This window comes from Nesoenas mayeri (genome assembly GCF_963082525.1).
Source record: "Nesoenas mayeri genome assembly, chromosome: 3".
Taxonomy (NCBI): Eukaryota; Metazoa; Chordata; class Aves; order Columbiformes; family Columbidae; genus Nesoenas; species Nesoenas mayeri.
This window is the reverse complement of record NC_137544.1, coordinates 88,197,795-88,216,840: the sequence shown is the minus strand read 5'-3', so window position 1 is coordinate 88,216,840 and position 19,046 is coordinate 88,197,795. Positions and strand designations below refer to the sequence as shown.

The window sequence follows — 19,046 nt, the reverse complement described above, 5'->3', positions numbered from 1 at the left end:
ATTCTAAACAATTTTCAAAATAGTTTTTGAATAATCAGCTTGATAGTCTCTCTCCCTCTAATACGGTTCATTTTTTTTTTTTTTAGTTAGCCTTGTGTTTCTAGCATCTAAATGATTAAGAAACAATAGTTATTCTTCTACTTATCCATTATGAACACAGCCCATTATGATCTGGAATACAGCTACTCTAGGTGCAGAAGTTGTCAAAATGCATAAAAGAACATTTAAGACATTTTAAAACTATGATGCCAATGATGTAGTGCACAGTATGCATTTGACTTAAGATTCTCAACAACTTGTTCATTTGATTACAGTAGCTAACCTCAAGATTAAATTTACCAATACTTGGGCTACAGTAGATTTAGCCAGATTTGCTTACACAATAAATCACTAAACTCAAACCCAGCAGAAATATTATCCTCCCCTTCCAAACTGGTAGGAAATACTGTGCACCTTCCACCAATTGTAAATTCAGCTTGAAGTTACTGGCCTAATGTTGGTATTTTCCCCATTTGTATTTCTTACATGAACTTACAGCAGAAATGGTGCAAAATAGCAAGACCTGTTGGAATAGGCAGAAAGGAATTCAAACTTTAATCTGATTGGTTTAATTTTTTTTTAGCAGGAGGAAAAAGAATGAAGTTACAAGATTCTTTTAATATTTTCACAATATGTTAAACTAAAACTGAGCTCTAGGCTACATGTGTAAGTAAATCTAGAACACAAAAGGGTTAAATAAGATCTTCTCTTAAGATACAAGAACTTAAGCTTTCTTTACGTTTAACAAACTTCACAGAACAGATACTGCAAAGGAACAACCCCCTCCCCAACTTTTTTTGTTTAAAGTGAACATTGTCCATAATTCACATGAACTTTAAGTAGTGTTCTCTCAAGAGCCACCTTGAAACCATCTGTGCACTTGTAACAAGATTAAAGAGATTATTAAGGAGGAACAAAATAGCATCTTCAGTATTAATGCAGAAAAGTCTTCTGTATCCATCAGAATGCCCATCAAATGCTTTAATAGGATTTTGTAGGAAAAGAAAGTGCATATCACAGCAGCCACCAAAAATCCGTGTTTTTTTAAACTTCTCATGGCAAATGTAAATAATATCCTTGGACTGTCCTTCTCACCAGGACCATTTCCTGAAAACGCAGCACATTACAGAAGATTTTGCTGCTGGTCTTATATTCTCGAATAATAATAATACTAAAAAACCACAAAAGCTTGCCTTTTGGATTGCTGATATTTTGACATTTTATAATGATGGGACACTTCTGATTTGCTTCATGGTTAATTAATGCTAATACAGTCAGATGCTGAGTGTGCATGGAGACACACACATATATATATATTATTTTAAATTAGTTGTCTCCTTGTTAAACGCTCCTAGCTGACTATCAAAGTAACAATATAATTTGGCTGATAAGGAGTTAGTTACCTGCAACAAGCAGAATAGAGGGTGACACACACAGGCTTACTCCCAAATCACTGGGGTTTTTCCAGTGATGCATTACTTCATCCCCCTGATGTTTTATATCTGCCCAGTATTTGAAAATCAGACAAATCTTTCCCTCCCTCAGGTTTTCTTACAAATTCACCTGATTGTTAATACCTTATTAATAGACTGAGAAGCTAAATTCACTCAGGACTGAGCGGGGCCACAGCGGTACAAATCCTTTTTACCTGCGTAAACCCTGTGAGCAGCAGGAGACATGCTAATTATGATGTTTGCTTTTTTGTTTCCAAACTGACAAGACTGGTGCAATTCAGTTCAGCTCAACGTGACATACCATAATACAGAACTATAGGTCTAAACAAATCCAAAACATTCTACTCCAGGTAATGCTTTTCACATCCACTTGCTATACTTGCTTTGCAATAGATGCGGGCAGATATTTTCATGAGAGCGTTCAGCTGCATAGAAACAGGGCTGATATAGCCCATTTGATTATCTCAATGACACTCTGGAAGTGAGAAACACAAACTCAGTCTGATAAAGGGTGTTTTTACCGGTTGTTCCCCAATACTGTTACTGAGTTCCGTTTGCTACAAAATGTCCTTTTTTTTCCCCCCAATATATAAGTCTAACTACAGAAAGTCAGTCTGTAGAATCCAGCCATGGCTACTGTGCTGTGAATTAGCCTTATTTGATCAATTATCAGATACCTGCACTTAGCAAAAGGCAAACAAGAGCCAATCAGGTTTCGGCCGGTGGGAACGGCTGCCCTGCTCAAGGTGTGTGGAATCCGTTCATACAACTTGTAGAATCTCTGTGGATGCCATGTAAAAAGTATGCACCATTTACTGCTCTAGGATGGAGTTGACTTTAAAGTGAGATCATAATGTAACTGAGAAGGAAAAAAAAAATAAAACCAAGCAACAAAATAAAATAATAAAAAAAAACCAACCCTGACAGGTTCTTCATAGTAAGATAGATATAAAAATTTTTCATAAGAATCTCTGTCCCCCTTTCTTTTTGGCTTCCTGGAAAGAACCAGAAAGATGTTCCTACCCCAACAGAATCCCTGATGCTGGTGACACTGCCTAACTCAAAAGCCACACGCGATGAAGGCACGAGTGACCAGTCAGGTCTTCTGGGCTTAAGCAGCTGCAGTTGCTGCTCTTAGTAGTATTTCACCTCCTCAGGATTCACTAGCAGTGAAGAGGTGAAAGGCTGCACATTAAACAGTTTGTCTGAAAGCCATGTGCATAGCAAACTTTTACACCAGCTTCTATACAACTATTTGTTTTAACTCTGCAGCTGGAATGTTTCCAGCATAAGGCTTTTAGAGTGACTCCAGCAATAACAGAAGCCTTTGGATTTTTCTTGTTTTGTTTAAATCCACTAGCCATGCTCAAAAATAATATTTCTTCATGTTTTATTTTTATACGGTGGCTAGCAGGCACCTTAGTAACCAGCCAGAAATCAATGTCAACCACCATCAACCCCTAAACTACAGTACCAGGACGGTTGGCTAAAGAAAGGAAACTGATTGGCTGTAGTCTGAAACTTGCCTAGTACAAGGTGTCTGGCTGACTTTGTCCTAAATAAGGCTAACATTAGTGAACTAAGAGAACAGCATTTGGTTGCAGTCTTGCACTCAGGAACATCCTTCGCCAATGCGTTGGCAAGATCTCCCTACTTTCCGATCCAGTTTCACCATTTTCATAATGGCTTCCTCACGTCCACGTCCCATGTGGTCAAATGTGCAGTCATGTTGTTCAGGCAGGCGATGTAACATACAGAACACATAACCTACCATGGAAAGGAAGAAAAAAAAATACAGTTAGGGACTTGATTAAAGTGACAGTCTTAGCTCAATCAGAAATGAAGGATCACCTACTGGGGGATTACTCAGTTCTCAAAAATTAATGCCAGCTTTAAATTTTTACATATCTTCCTTACAGGGTATTAATAAGTATCTGATTATTTACTGCATTTTCTTGAGTATTTATCAACATGGTATCAAAGGGTTTGGGTTTTTTTGCCATCCTCTCATCTTACAGAGGAAGCCCCCAAAATTGTTCAAATTAAGTACGCCCAGATAGTAACAAAGATAATGGTTAAGAATTTTAAAAGAAAAACAAAACTGATCACCTTCACTGAAATATTTTCTACTTTTATGGGGAGTTAGTTATAATTTCTGAAATTCATGCTTATCTTAATTCAGGCTGAGCTCCCGAGCAGGCATTCAAGCCAGTACTGTTAAATGGAAGCATCTTGCTTCCTCCTCACTGCCAGCACCCCAAGCTGATTGTGCCTGTGGGAGGGCTCACTGCTCCACTACTATGCTGGTTTCAGAAGCGTCTCTTCATGAACTCTTCTGACACTAAGCATGAGGGGGTGAACAGGCATTTGACACAGGGACACGTCATGCCACATCATCTTGCTCTGTAGCTGAAAAGATGCAGGTTATTGTCTTTTTGTCTAAAAGTATTCACTGTTGTTCAGTTTTCCAGGGAGCATGTGATTCAGAAACACGTGGCAATACTTTTCCCTGCAGGTGAGGAGGGCATCTTCAGTAGACATCTCTTTCTAGTCTACAAAGAAAATCAGCTTTTTTCATATTTGGACCTAACACTTAATAACTGTAAAGAAACTGCCTCATATTTCCTACCTCTTATAATCAATTTTACATAGTGATAAGTAGTATTAAAATGATACAGTAGGGAAAAAGTCACACAGTTGCACGGTTTATGTAGTCCACTGTATATGCAATAAAGTATGATATCACCTACGCTGCAATATTTTTCCTGCCTGATTGTGCAAAGAGCATCACTTAACCTCTCACCCAATGCTTTATGTTACTGCTGCTCCTTCAATGCTCAAAAGATATTAAAGCCACAAAATAATGATATTTGAGAGATTGAAAATTGTAAAAATGAGTGAATGATTGAAAGAGTCTGTGTTTATTCATATATATGTATATATATACATATATATATGTATACACACACATTTATATAAATGTCTGTAAAGTATTTCAAGCTCCTGGACTATAAAACATAAATTGTAGGAGAAAACAACAGGCCACCTTTCTGTTAGTGTGACTGTTAAGAAAACAAAAAGGAAAAAAGTGTCACATGTGGAATTATTTTTAAAAAAATGAAGAAAAATTGATGTATCTTTGCTCTTTCTTTCAACAGCATCAGCTATGAAAAGGCATGTCTATTATCTGTGTCTGGATTTGAAACCCAGTTCTAAAAACAAAGCAAAAAAGACAAGGTTTCTATATTGGCATGTATGTTTCAGAAATATGGATGGAAAGATGCAGATTGAATTGATATATATCTTGCCCCTTGTGATTACTGCCTCCACTTCAATCTCAATCTGGGTCATACCGCAATCAAATGTGACAAATATCTTTCTCGAGGTGCCAAAAATTCATGGTCTGGTTGTTAAACTGAAAACATCCTTGGATTATAGTTTCAATACTGAACAGGCATTTCACTTAATTCTCTCTTACAGAAAGCATGGACTGAAGGCTTCCCTTATTTCTTGGAATAAGACTTCAAATTACTGAACCAACATTCACTGCAGGCACAAGAATACATAAATATCTGACTAGATACGCTCAAAAATCAAATTCATCATCTTCTCTGCAATGGATGTGTAAGCAGCAAATGCAAGAAACCCTGTAGATCTGTACTTGGCTGAAGTTGTTTCAGTCTCTTGTAGATAAAAATTGTTTTTTATATCCTAATGGTTCTACAGATCATCTCCACACGGTTAACAAGCATATGTAGAAATGCTATTTAATGTTATCTAAAAGATATCTTGAACATGCATACAATCTTCTACACAGCATCTGCAAGACCCTTTTCACAGTTCTATAAATCTAGTAAGAAAACATATATACAAGATGATTTATCACTTTTGAACATGACCTTTCCATTGCCCCATCTCCTCACATTCTACAAACCCTCCTGCCTTTTGCATATTACACTTCATTAGTATATATATTATATAGTATATATATAATATATATATCTTGTGTATATATATAGTTTATATATAGTGTATATATATTATATAGTAGAACTTCATTATGTACCTTTCTTCTTTGCCACTCCCCAACACAATCTATCCTGTGCTTTGCCAAGGCTTTATTTCATTTTTAAACATCTTTTAGTTCTTTTTAGAGCACTGTTTTCATGTAGAAAAAGCTTTACTGTATGCTATTTTTGTTCCAGATGAAGCATATTCTTTATTTTTTCCTGTTTATCAAGTATTTCCTCATGCATTCTTGAACAGAATTTTGAGAACTGTCCACAAAAAATACCAGGTGATTTTCATTTTCCCAGACTATGAGGAAAGTATTTATAATTTCAGCCAGCAGTTAAATGATCTGTTATTTATGTATCTATTTTAAAATTATCTGCTAATTAGAACTGATAATACCTAATGAAAGAATAGCCAAGCACATTTTGAACCTTACTAAAGATAATTTTGCATATATTAGCTGTTTTTATGGAGGGGGTTTATTCTTGTTGAATTAGCAATGAGAATCTTCTGGAGGTCTCATTTCCAAAAGAGACTTCAGATCTTTAGCCCCACTGCTCCAAATGCCTAAGTCACTTTAAAGATTAGAACTTGTAATTTTGTAGATTCTATTTAATATTTAATGTACTTGAATACTATTATGTAGTAGCTAGTTGAGTAACAGTAATTCTGAACATAGTTTCATTAGTCCAGAGTGGACATGTTCAATTAAGTTATTCTTGCTATATTCACTCCTTGCTTCTTCACTGCTCTGGAAATCAGAGTGGGCATTCTGTGGTCTGTGTGTGCACAAGTGCCCAATGTCATTCCAAACCCATCAGTTTTTACAACAGTTCCATTATTAATTTATATGCACTGGGGCAGAAGGCCAACATATGTGGTTCTATTTTGATCCTTAAAGCCAATCCAGATTTGGAGGTGAAACTTCTTCTCTTGAGAACTCTGCTTTTATGTTTAGGAAACAAGTTAGATTAATGAATTCTTGTGGTGTATTTACTGTTCAATTAATTATAGGAAGATACCAAATGCATGTTGTCTCCCCTTAAGGATTTTGCTGCACAAATGCTTTTTTTAGCACACTGTAACTAAAAGACAAAATAAAGAACTTTTCTGCTAGAGGAAAGAGCACTGGAAAGAGAATCCATCTGTCAACTAAAGTCACGCTAGTCATCAACCAAAATATGCCAGACTTCCAAGCACAGAGGATTTCAGTCTAATATTGAGACTGTTGTTTTCTGATGTTAGGAGTAAACTATGAATGACCTACTCTTGCGCCCCTAATGCAAACATTTTGGAAAAACATTATGTAGTGCCTCAAAACCTTTGAGCTCTTCTAAGCACCCCAGAAACTATTTCACAATATATCATCAAAATTCACTTCCATTTCATCACCAGAGTATAAATGGCTAAAGCTATAAAGCAGTGTACCGCCTCAGCCCTACTTATACCCATACAGATGAATCTTTTGCATACGACATGAAAAAAAATCATTCAAAGGAAGTCTAAGATCACACACAAGCATCTGTGAAGCTGCTCTTAACATTCCTGAGGAATCAGCTGGGAAAAGGCAACTGGGGAGGACAGCAAAGAAAATAATCTTCCATATTCAAGATGAGAGAATACCATGAACCTTCGTTTGCTCATTGTGGGCGATGATGAAAAATGACTGTATTTTCCTCATTGTTACATTCAAGAGCACTGGCTAGATGGGAATATGGAATGACAATAAACAAATATTTCAACTAAAACCTACATTAAATTTTAAACTTTCTGTCTTCAAATTCTGAGAACAGTAAGCTGCTAAAATACCAACAAAATGCTATGTTAAGCATCAGAAACAATTCAGCTAAATGTCATAATAATCCACACCACAAAAAACAAATTATAATTTTTGAGTGTTCCTGATTTTGTTAAATTTCTTTTTCTCTTTGTTAACTCAATGGAAAGCAGGCAGACTTTCTGGAACATGGCACAAATGCCCAATAATTGGATTACTGCAAACTACTTATGGAGAAGCACAGCACACCAGTGGTACTCCTCCAGTGGACATCTGTCGCCGGGCATGGAGTAGTCCCAGACTCTTCTAATGTACAGCTGGAGAACACCACACTGTTACATAAGATATATAACAAATACAATGAATCCTTTTACATGAATAGCATGAAGATAGACAGGAAGCTTCTTTTTCTCCTGCCCCAAGATTCTGGTCCTAATCTCATCGATGAGACATTCAAAAAGCTACTACGGGAAGACAGATTTGTTTGTTTAGTTTGTGAACATGTTTTGAGAATTGGTGGAAGTGCCAAATGAGCTTATTAAATATTTATACAGCTTACACATTTACAAAGTGGCTTAAAAACATTTAGAAGTGTCCCTATTTGAAACATCTCGATGTGTATCACTTAAAAAGTAGTTGCATGCTGCCACAATTACCATACAAAATCAGAGCTTCAGACACTTTAAAATCACCTTACCTGCCCAATTTTACTGTTATTTATAATTTTCATTCCCAAGTCAAAATTCAGAAGTTCAAAACTACTAGATTTTGCAGCAATTTCCAAATTTTATATAATAAACAACTTGTGTTTGTACATATCCCCTATAGAAAGCCTATTCAAAAGTAGTTTTAATAATGGTATAGACTTATTTCTATGCAGAATTCTGTGCTGTATGCTTTGGCTTCACATGCTTCATGAGAAATTTTGCCTTTCTTGCTAATTTGAAATTCTAATTAACAAGAGACTTAAAGAGAACTTAGAAACACCTTATAACCTTAAAAGATGAAGGTGCTGAAAAATTCACCACCAAAGGTATATTATCTGACAAGGTATGTGTGAATCTATAAGCAGATTTCTATGCAAGAACAGATTTTAACATAGGTGAACATATCTAGAGGATATCATACAACACAGCAAGACCAGGCAGATTAACCAGTCGAAAAGATTAGCCCATGCAATGATGCATGCTACTGCAACACTGTTCAGATTAATTGGACATAATTCCCCCCAAAATGTCTAGTCATCCAAAACCAATGTTTATGCATCTCCTCCATCCCTTCCAAATAGAAAGATGGAATGTTAATGATAATAACAATAAAGCTATTAAAAAGTGTGGGAGGGAAATATTTTTTCTGTTTTCAAGACACAGAATAGCTAAGAAACAAATGCAGAACCAATAGCTACCCAGGACACAAAGCAAGATCCTAAAGTCTTGTGCATCAAGTACTTCAGAAAACACTTGCTCTCTATAATCTAGTTTGTTCCCCTAATATTTCGGTGATTGTTCAAAAAGAACATCCAGCAATGGGAGAACATGAAAGTGTTCTACAGTCCAGACTAGTAAAACTTCCAGTGCAGATTGTCTGCACTGCTATTTTGCAGTATAAAAATATTCTAGTCTGCTGATATCTTATATTATTCTCCTTCTAGACAGCTTCTTGCATATACTCTAATTATCTCATCTTTCTCTTCTTTGGGGAAGGCTCTCCATTGGATTTGTCAGCTTTCATTACATGACTCAAGGACCGTTCAGTTTTACTGACATTTTCTATAAAACCAAATCCCAACAAGCTAAACAACAAGCTTCTGGAAATAAGGGAGCTAAACTATTCTCCTGTTTCCCTTTCCCAGGTTAGCAAGATGTCACTGCTTCCCAAGGGGAAAGAGAAGTAAGCCACATTATGGTGAAGCATTTTAACTAAATAGATGTATTTATAAAACTCCACCAAACATAGCTTGAGGCAGTCCTTGCTATCATTTCCACTCCAAGAAGAGTGGATGAGGAATGTTAACCTCTTGAGTTCTCGGTTTTAGAAGTCTCTAAATATTAATGCACAGTATCTTAAAAATTGCCCTCTCAAGGCATTTCTGTTCCACATTCCTTCACAAACAGCACAGCTGCAAAAGACTCAGGAAAAGCAGTAGGAAGTGCACTTTTCTTATTAACTTGTTTTTCCAACCATCTGTGATGGTCAGTACAACTTGCCTTTCTAATATTGTCTTTATATAGATAGTCTATACTTACTCATGACCCCAGAATGATCAGTGTCTGAATCAAAAAAGAGGAAAAGAGGTGGTATAAGACACCTCAAAATGTTTCTTTTAATCTGCCAATCTGTACACACGACTAGACGTGCAACTTGGGACTTCCATTCTGCCCTTAAGTCAGTCATAATTTCAGGTTTCATGCTAGAAGCACACAGCTCCGTGACATCTGTGATGCTACATACAATCACATGTCTAAGACTCGGGTGTTTACGAGATGCTGTAGATTCATTTTGTATCTGTACTACTAGGTTTACACTTAGAAGAAATGAAAGGAACAAAGGTTTGTTTGTTTGGTTTTTTAGTTTCTTGTTCTGTTTTGCTGCCTGCCCAAAGGGGGTAAAGCAAGAGGTATGAGCATGCATTAGAGACCAAAAAGCTATTGGTGACAAAAAACCTGCCCAGGAAATAAATGAAAAAAACTGTATACAAAAGAAAGATGACATCATCTTAATTCTTAACAGCCACAAGACAGGTATGGTTAAAGATTCTGCAAGAATTCTTTAGACTGCAAGGCAAAGACTTTTTATTTCCAAGTTTAGTCACATATAATCTGTGTTTGAAAGTGTCTTCTATTTTCTTGAAGATTGTAAGCCTAGGAAGCTGCTTTAGGGAGCAGGCAAGAGATGCAGTTTTGCACTGTGGAGACTGCAAATGAACTACCTTTTATCCCAATTTGTGCTAAATTCAAATTCACGTTCCTATTTTACTACTTTACTTGCACAGAAAGCTGTCAAACTACTTCTTCCTACTTTAAACGTGACACAGTTTTGAACAGAGAATTTATATCACTTGAGGACAGAGTACATGCTGATTTTTTAGGGTTTTTTTCGAATCAATCATTCTTAATGAGGTTCTACACAAGACACTTATTCTACTCTTCAACCTTAGAACTAAGTAGAAGAACTCAAAAGATATAGTTTCCTCTTGGTTCTTTGTAGACAGTATATTTGGAGTGGGAAAAATTTATATATATGGCATTCTAGATTCAAGTCCTGCTTTTTCTCTAGTGCATACCAACTCCACAGAAGTAAGGAGCATCTTCAGGAACAGAACTGAGGTTTTCAGCAATTTCTGAATTTCAAAGAATCCTCAAGGTGATAAATACAGCATACCTGCTTTGTATTTATAAACTGCAATTAAAAAAAGTTTGCTGTCAGTCTTACTAAATACTCCAGCTCTCAGTCAGGATCATATCTCAGTTCTGCCATGTACCTCAAAATAACAGTGGTTAAATCTTTTGGTTTGGACCAAATATTTTTCCTGCAGTACAGAATACACACATAATAGTAACTACTTTTGCATCACAGTTTCTTCACTCCACTGCGGATTCATGAGTTCAGGCCAACATCTATTGGAGACAGTCTAACGGAGCAACTTGGGTATATGATTACTCCAGATACATCATGCAATACTCACTTCTAAACTGCTTTATACCACATAAGTCACTGATCTACACATTTGATCTGTAGGCTCCCCTTAGAACTCTGTCCTCAGTTTTTTGTCCAAGTTGCAATCCACAGCAGCCAGGCAGAAGCAGTAGTTGTGGTGCTACACACTAACTTACCAGCTAGCACAAACAGTGGGTTACCACTGTTGTGAAATGTCTACAAAACTGGAGTACAATCCCAGTCCTAGATGCAACTTCACATAAATTAGAATTATAGTTTGTCACATACTTCCTCAATATAACTGAAATAAAACTTTTTCTTCAAAAGACTCATGAAACTGTTGAAGCACAAAAGAAAAAAAATAAAAATGTTAAACTTAATTTAACAAGAGAATTTGCAAAGAAACCATTTTGCTCCCAGCAACTTGAAGCATCAACAGCTGTGCCAGACAATGAACACCAATGTATGACTGACTTGCAGAAGAGAAACAGCTAAGCCCAAAATTAAAAGTTTCTAGACTTTAGGTGGGTGAAGAGAGTTTGATTTTTTGAACAGTCACGTGATCTTGCAATGATATATTCATGAGGGATTACTACCACCACTACACTTGTAAAAGGAACGCTCACTACCATGTTTGCTGGGCCGAGAACACACTGAAAACAACACTGCACCTCCCGTATCATTCCTTGTTTCACAAGGTTATATCCTGTAGGATGTGGAAGAAAGAATCCAAAGAAAAGGATTTGCAGTAAAAAAGCAGATTTATACCAAAAAGACATCCTAGTGTTCAAGAGTAAACATCTAATAAAGTAGAGGTGAACCATAATAGCAGGTAACACTACTGCAAATGGTAGTACTCTTATAAAATAAGATTTTCCATAGGCTATACAAGCATATAAGTTTTTGTTTCCTACTCACAACACTTACATTTGAGAGTGGTGTGAAAAAAAAAAAGGGTGCAGGTGGATGTCAGTGATCCTGGAATCAGTGCAGGGTCTTGTGCGGTGTGTTTGACACTTTCAAAAGAGCTGGATGAGTATTAAGACTTCTGGAATTTTCTCTACATCAAGCCCACCTGAGCTAATACACTTCTCCCAGAAGCCGCAGATTTAATTAAAAGCCGAAGTGTATCCAGTAATTTAATTAAAACAGCAAGCAATAGTGAGTGATTCAATAATGTATGTGTATAATTTTGTTTAGCCCAATGAAAATGCAGGAAAGATAAGACCACTAATAAAGAACTGGAATGAATAATGAAAGGGTCTATACTAACATACTGTACGTGTTGTATTAATTCTAACTGTTCTCCTGGATCCTGTGTGCATTTAGACTTCAAACCACAATACGCTGAATATGGTTCCAGGTTTGACTTTCAGTATATCTGCTGAGTTATATTATGTATACCCTGGGTTTAAATAGCTTTCTAGAGGTTGTACCACATTGATCCACAGTCTGACAACAGCTAGACTTGTTGGCCAAATCCCCAGAGAAAGGCAGCTCTATTTCTTTTAAACCTAAAGTGAAATTTGTTTTCTGTCTATCCCATATTTACACCTTATGTCCAGGGTCTCTTAGGTTCCACATTCTGCTCCATGCAAAGTCTTCTATTCCTGTAGCCTCTTGCTACCTATGTCAAGAGTAATTTTTCTTCTAACCAAAGGGAAACAGAGCTCCACTCAGCAGCTGTATTTATACCATAAAGGAAAACAAGTGCTTACAGAGATGTGCACATCTACCCTTCCCCTTTTTTTCTGGATGCAGACTTACACAACATTCCCTGCTCCTTGTTCAGAATAGGGCAGGACCCCCATACACCACTTCTGCACATATTTTAGCAACTTTCAGCAACTCAGGAACATTTAATGGCTATGAAGACCTCTACAGGTAAACATCTTCATTTCAATACATATAGAGTTAAATATATTACTTTTTAAAACCTACTGAAGAAAATATTCTACCTTAGTGATTATAATACCCACAAATACAATATTCAGCTCTTGAAACCTTCTTCCAAGGCCAGAAATACTTAATATCAGAAGCCCCTGACACAGACTAATATTATTTTTTAAACTTGTGTAAAAACTGCTGCACACTGATCTTTATACCATTTCCTTAGAAGGTCCTACAGCAACCTAGTAGAGAACCAGGTATCTCAAGTCCCAGTACTGAGCTTTAACACTTTCTTATACGTTAGAAATGGACTTTAAGACCACAGGTGGCATTTTCCTTCAGGTAATATTTTATTTAGATAGCTTGTAGGGGAAAAAGATTCTAGTTCCTGGAAAGAATTCTGACTTTTCAAGGCAAACTTTGACAATTTCTTTCAATATTCTTATTCTCCCAGTGCTGTTACAGCAATTGGTGTGATGCTATTTTCCTATTTCTTCCTATGAAGAATTTAGACTTTCACCAACAAAATTCAATGGGCATCATTCCCCGCTACCTAAGTCTTTATTCATGGTCAGTTGAACTATCTGGTGATATTGCCTCAGGATTTGTCTGATGATTAAAGCATATTTGGGGGGCTTCTCTGTTTACTTTAAATATTAAGCACATTAGTAAAATCAGTACTTATGTGAACAGCTATTTGCTAACATAGGGACAAAGATGGATTCACTTTGAGGGGAAAGATCTCTAGGCAGCATCTTTCCTTCTGAGACCAGACTGCAGCAGCTTCCTGCTGACCAGAGAAGCTCCCAAAGTGCACAGTCCTGAGGAAGCTGCTTGTGAGACTCTGAATAAATCAGAACACTGTACAGAAACAATTCTGATTACAAGGGTAGAGTACTTTAACCTTCAAAAATGTTTCCTTTAACATCTGGCAGGTAGGTGGCTATTATCTTCAATTTTCTGATAAGAAAAAATAACTCGAAGACAGAGCAAATTACTTCCCTAAAGGTGTTGAAAGAGATGGAATTAGAAATAAGGTAGCCTCAGCTAGATTTTTATGTTCAGGTTCACTAGGCCATGTATCTCTTGTGCATACAAGACAATTAAAAATTGCATAATCTTTCACTTCATGCATATGCTTCTTTCTTCTGTAACCAGAGTACAGGTAAGAAGAGACTTAATGTGGCACATCAACAAAATGCCTTTTTAAAATTCCTCATACTGTAGTTTCCACATGAAAATTCACCTGAAGGTTATATACTGAAGGACGTGCCACATCAGTAGTGTCACAATAAAACCGCTTTTTGTTTATTTTGTTTTGTTTTTAAAAGGACCACACTAACTTGTTTTATTTAAGAAGAACTTGAGGGCTTAAGAGACGGACTCATTTCAATTACAAATATTAACTGGGACCATAGGCTCAGTATACATTATTAAATCAAGAGAATCGCCTGCTGCAGAACCTTAGGTAGCACAGTGGAAGAAATGAGCACATGCTGTAAGAAGCCCACCTTAGCTGAACAAACTGGGGGGAATATACTAGAGCCTTCTTAAACTGTACTTCTTTATTCCGAACTATAAGCAGGCCATGAACTCCATTTACGCTTTTAAAGCTGCGGATAGCTTTCCTAAAGCCTAGACACTAAAGTGTTTTTCTTGGTCCTATCCTTGGAACCCATGATACACCAATTAGTCAACTGCTTTTAATTATGTTATTTCTAGTATTTTCAGAATACATATTACTCAGAGAGACCAACATTAGTTAACAGCTTCGATTCCCTATCAAGTTAAGAATCCTAGGATTTCTTTTTTTTTTAATGCTTTCAGAAATGATTTCAGCTAAGATTTTAGGCATTACTGGAATGGCTGAGGCAAAAGCACTATTCTGGGAGCAACTGTCCTAGGAGAACAGTCACCAGAAGACAGCTGAATACGGTACATCTTAAGGTCTCACAGGAAGACTTCCCAGAATTATAGTATGTAACTAGTTACTAGTAAGATTTATTTTTCCTTTAATACTTCTTATTGAACCGGTTGACCCAATCTCCAGCAGCAGTGTGCATATTTAATTTTCATCAATGGAAGTACATCTATTGTACCAATACATAATCATGTCCTGAAGACATTTTGGTTTGTAGCAGATAAACCTTATCCATCTAGAAAGTGAATTTACCTGTGCCATTACAAATTCTTCTCCACGGAAGAATTTCCATGAAACCATGATTTAATATTTTACTGACTTTTAAGAGAAACATTAGTTTCAATACATGTTGGACTACTTTGTACAAAGAATAAAAAATTGGCATTTCTCTTTTCTTTTCTTTTCTTTTTCAAGTGTGTGTCTTTTTCTTGTTCTTTTTAAGATAATTTCTACATTAATTGAGTAAATAAAATAATTCCAAATTTATTCTGGCACAATCCAAACAAGTGCGGCATCTCCTGTGTTTATGAACGAGCAGCTCTGTTACACAAGCTAAGAATCTGCAGCTGTTTTTCTTTTACCTGTTTTGTTATTGAATTGCAGTGAGACTTGCTCCCACAGTATCTGTAAAAAGGGTACAGTCTTTTCTGGGTGGACACATTTTGTTTCTGATGGCTAACAGAAATGCTCAGTGCTTCATATGAGTCTGTTCTTCCTCTTAGACCTCTGCTTAGTGGAAGACCAAAACAGATATAAAGCAATAGACACTTTTAAAGAAAAATTCCCCCAGGTTATTACAGATTTAAGATTAAGATTACAGATCTAAGTTAAAAATAGGGATGTGGGAAACTAAGCATAGTAACATACCAGATCTCTCTTTTTTATACTTCTTAACCACGCTTACGTGTTTGTGTGTATATACCTGTACATATACACATAAGACAAGTTTCCAAAATAGTTTAAAAGGTATGTTTGTCAAATATTTTTTAAAAAGTATGTTCCTGCCCCTGCCAAGATTAAAGATTTTTACAACTTGCTTATAATGCTTTCCCATGGTGGCCGGATGTCCTTGAATTTGCATTTACTCATCAATGTTTGGAAGTCCTTTCCGCTGTTAGTAATATATATATGTATATAATTTAGCAAGCACCAAATTATCTTTAGAACACACCAGACTTAATTCAGGAGCTGGTTTAGGAAGTAGGATATTTTGTAAGAGATATAATGCCAGTTTGTTCCCCCCAGGTTTATTCTGTCAGCTTTCCCTCTGAGCTACTTTTTTCAAATGACTTCTCAAATTTGTAATTTTGTTCCCATGAGTAGCTTCCCTCATGATCACCGTTCACATACAAAAGAATGTGGTGCACTGATAGCTGTACAGAAATTAATATGAAGACTTCACATACATTTTTGGGCATGATGAGCTTTTGATGAGCTGCCTTAAATATTTATTTTTTTTCTCTTATTTTAATAATCAACCTGAGTACCTCTGTTTCTGTCAATGATTCCTTTCATTTTCTTAATAGGTATTTATAATTGCTTGTCCCACTCCCCCCATTTTTTCTGTTTGTTTTGAATCAATGTAGTTAAACATTCACTTACATGTATTTTTTTCCCCTCTAGGCAAGTAATCTTAAGATTACTCAAATACTTAGTTTGTTGCTTTACCTCCCTTATTTTATACTCATTCACAGCCTGACTTCTCTTTTATCTTTCTTGTATTTTCCTATATGGCTGAATTTGTCATCCAAGGCAAATGTACCGTGCAACATGCATATCTTGTACTATTATCACCTTCTTTATTTTCTGTTTTTCCTGTCCCCTCCTCTAATCTAAGAAAAGAATGAAGAATCTCAAGTGGTTTTATGTGTTAACCTTATGAGAAACAAGCCACAAAGTGGTACAAATTGAGTCACTGACTATTCAGGCATGCTGATTTTCTGTGTTGCTAAGCAAGAACAAGCAGCTTGCTATTAAACTTGTTAGAACTAGAAACCATTTTATCAAGACAGTCTTACCCGCTTTGATCACATCTTGATGAAGCATTTCACCAACTTCTAATAAAAATTTGACATGGCATTTATCTAGTTTGTATTAAAGTCACCTCCAGCATCCTCTCTGAGACACCCAGCACATTGTATACTGGAAAGACTAAAATCTGTGTCCTTTTTCTAGAGCCATGCTTTAGTAGCTAGATCTCCATCACAACAAGCAGTGGACAGAGATCTATATGGATAAAGTTATATCCACATGAAGTTCCTAACTAATTAGGAAGGAAAGTTATGCCCTAATAAAGGAGTGGTCTGTGGTGTGCCCCAACAAGGTGCTGCTCCCTCATTCTATGACTTAGCAGCGTGAGGCAGCACTCTGGTTCATTGGCAAAGATAAGCTCTCATTTCCCGACTCAAAGTCTTAGCGCTGTAGAGGTCACTTGTGAATACACATCCCTTCAATCAAGAAAAAGAAAATGTGAATATTTGCCAACATCTCACTTATAAAAATTGCAAACTACCATGTTTTACCTTCACCCATGCCCGAGGTAGTAGTTACTGCAGAGTCTCCACCAAGAGCAGCAATCAATACACAACTGTTTGAGTCTGTCCACATTCTGGGAAATTATAACTTATTACTACACAACCTAGGCCAGTCCAACTCCAGGAAAAGCTTTCCGGTCCACATAGGCAAGAAATACCACTAACAATTGTTTGATCAGATTGCACCACAACCGAGCAGTTAGTTTTTAACTCTGATCAAACTAGAAGGTTTCAACATCTTCCCAACCTATTAAGCATCTATTCTGGCCAAAGAACATGAAAAACCTGAGATTGCTGAGAAGTACACAAACAATTTGGCAACATCTGTCTAAGGTACTGCTACTGGAAGCTAAAGCTAGGCTTACTTTCCAGAGCCCATTATCTTGGCCACCCCATTGATTGCCAAGAGTTCTGGATATGTGGAGCCCAAGCTGCAGATGTGTCCATTAGGATGTGGCCTACAAATAGCAAACCATCATACACACGAAAGCTGCTGAAGAGCTGGCACACTGTACTAATTTAGGACTGGATCTGACATGACAGGTGTGAAATTTCTTCACTTATCATCTAGAATATTCTTGTACATCTTATGTAACTCCAACCATATTAAAGACAACTGCAGACTTGTGTGTGTTGGCTTTACACAGCAAGTGATAACAGAACTACTTTCTCCTGTAAAATACTAAGCCTCTGCTATAAAATTAAGCTAGGCTTTCTGTGCAAATAATTTCTATGGCTTAGAAGTTTGCAATTCGGTATCTTTTAAAAATGTACACAACTTTATGTAGTAGCAATATACATCTAGTCAAGTAATTAAGATAAGGCCCATAAATTTATTGTGTAATTTGCAAATAATCAAACCGTATTTTTCTAAAACACATTTCCAGAACTCCATGTTATATAGCTACTTTCACTCACAAATTGCTGCCCCTGGTTTTAAAGCAAGTCTGTGGTAACCACCTGCTTATCACATCACTGAACTGACAACTCAGTTTTCAGATCAAGGATCACAGGCAATTGATTTCAGACTGCTTCCATTTTCCTGCAGAAATGCTGTCATAGAATGTAACTCAAATAATATGATTCCTGTAATTCCTTGATGATGTAACTGTTCACTGTATCTAATATTAAAGAAATACTTTATTTCAATACAACAGTTATCCATTGTAAGATAGTAAGCTATTGAAAGGCTCACCCCAAACCAGAGAACATTGCTGTCTGGAAAACATGCCCAGTGTAACTGTCATCTAGAAACGTTTCACAGGAAGCTGGTTTTGTTCTAGTAGTGTTGATTTAAAGGTTATCCAGTCAGAGAGGCACAAAATGAGAATTCATTTTAAAAATTTCTCTTTCGCAGTGAAGCTTCCAAAGTGCCTCAGCAATTAACAATTCCTATCACTTCTCCCAGTTCACCATGTGAAAAGGCTCAGAACTCGTCTTACAAATTGCTCTTTTGAAGATCAAAGGGAAGCTGAATTTGTCTGTATGTGCTCTGGATGAGTTTGTAATTTACTGGAACTTTCAGAGGAGGCTTGGCAGCACGCTCGCTTGACAGCCCCAGGGTACAGGATTCGGGGGAGCTCTGTGACTCTTCCCTTCTGAGTTCCTTCCTTGGCTTTAATTGGCACCTCATTAGAAATTAATGAAAATGACATCCTCTGTTCTTCCTGCTCCAGGCATAGAACGCTACAAAAAGGCCCATCACAATTCATAACACATTCAATTTATATAGCAATGGCTCTTAAGCATTATTTATGAGA

The 19,046-nt window shown here is 36.6% G+C and overlaps 1 protein-coding gene across 1 annotated transcript in view; it reads right to left on the bottom strand.

The window, feature by feature from the left end:
* Positions 1-432: 432 nt before the first annotated feature.
* The window catches only part of ZFAND3 (zinc finger AN1-type containing 3), a 138,417-nt gene continuing 119,803 nt past the window's right edge, over positions 433-19,046 (bottom strand). The window contains exon 7 of the mRNA XM_080342657.1: positions 433-3,260. Within this exon, the coding sequence (XP_080198783.1) occupies positions 3,106-3,260 (155 nt within the window). The 3' untranslated portion in view covers positions 433-3,105. The remainder of the gene's footprint in view (positions 3,261-19,046) is intronic.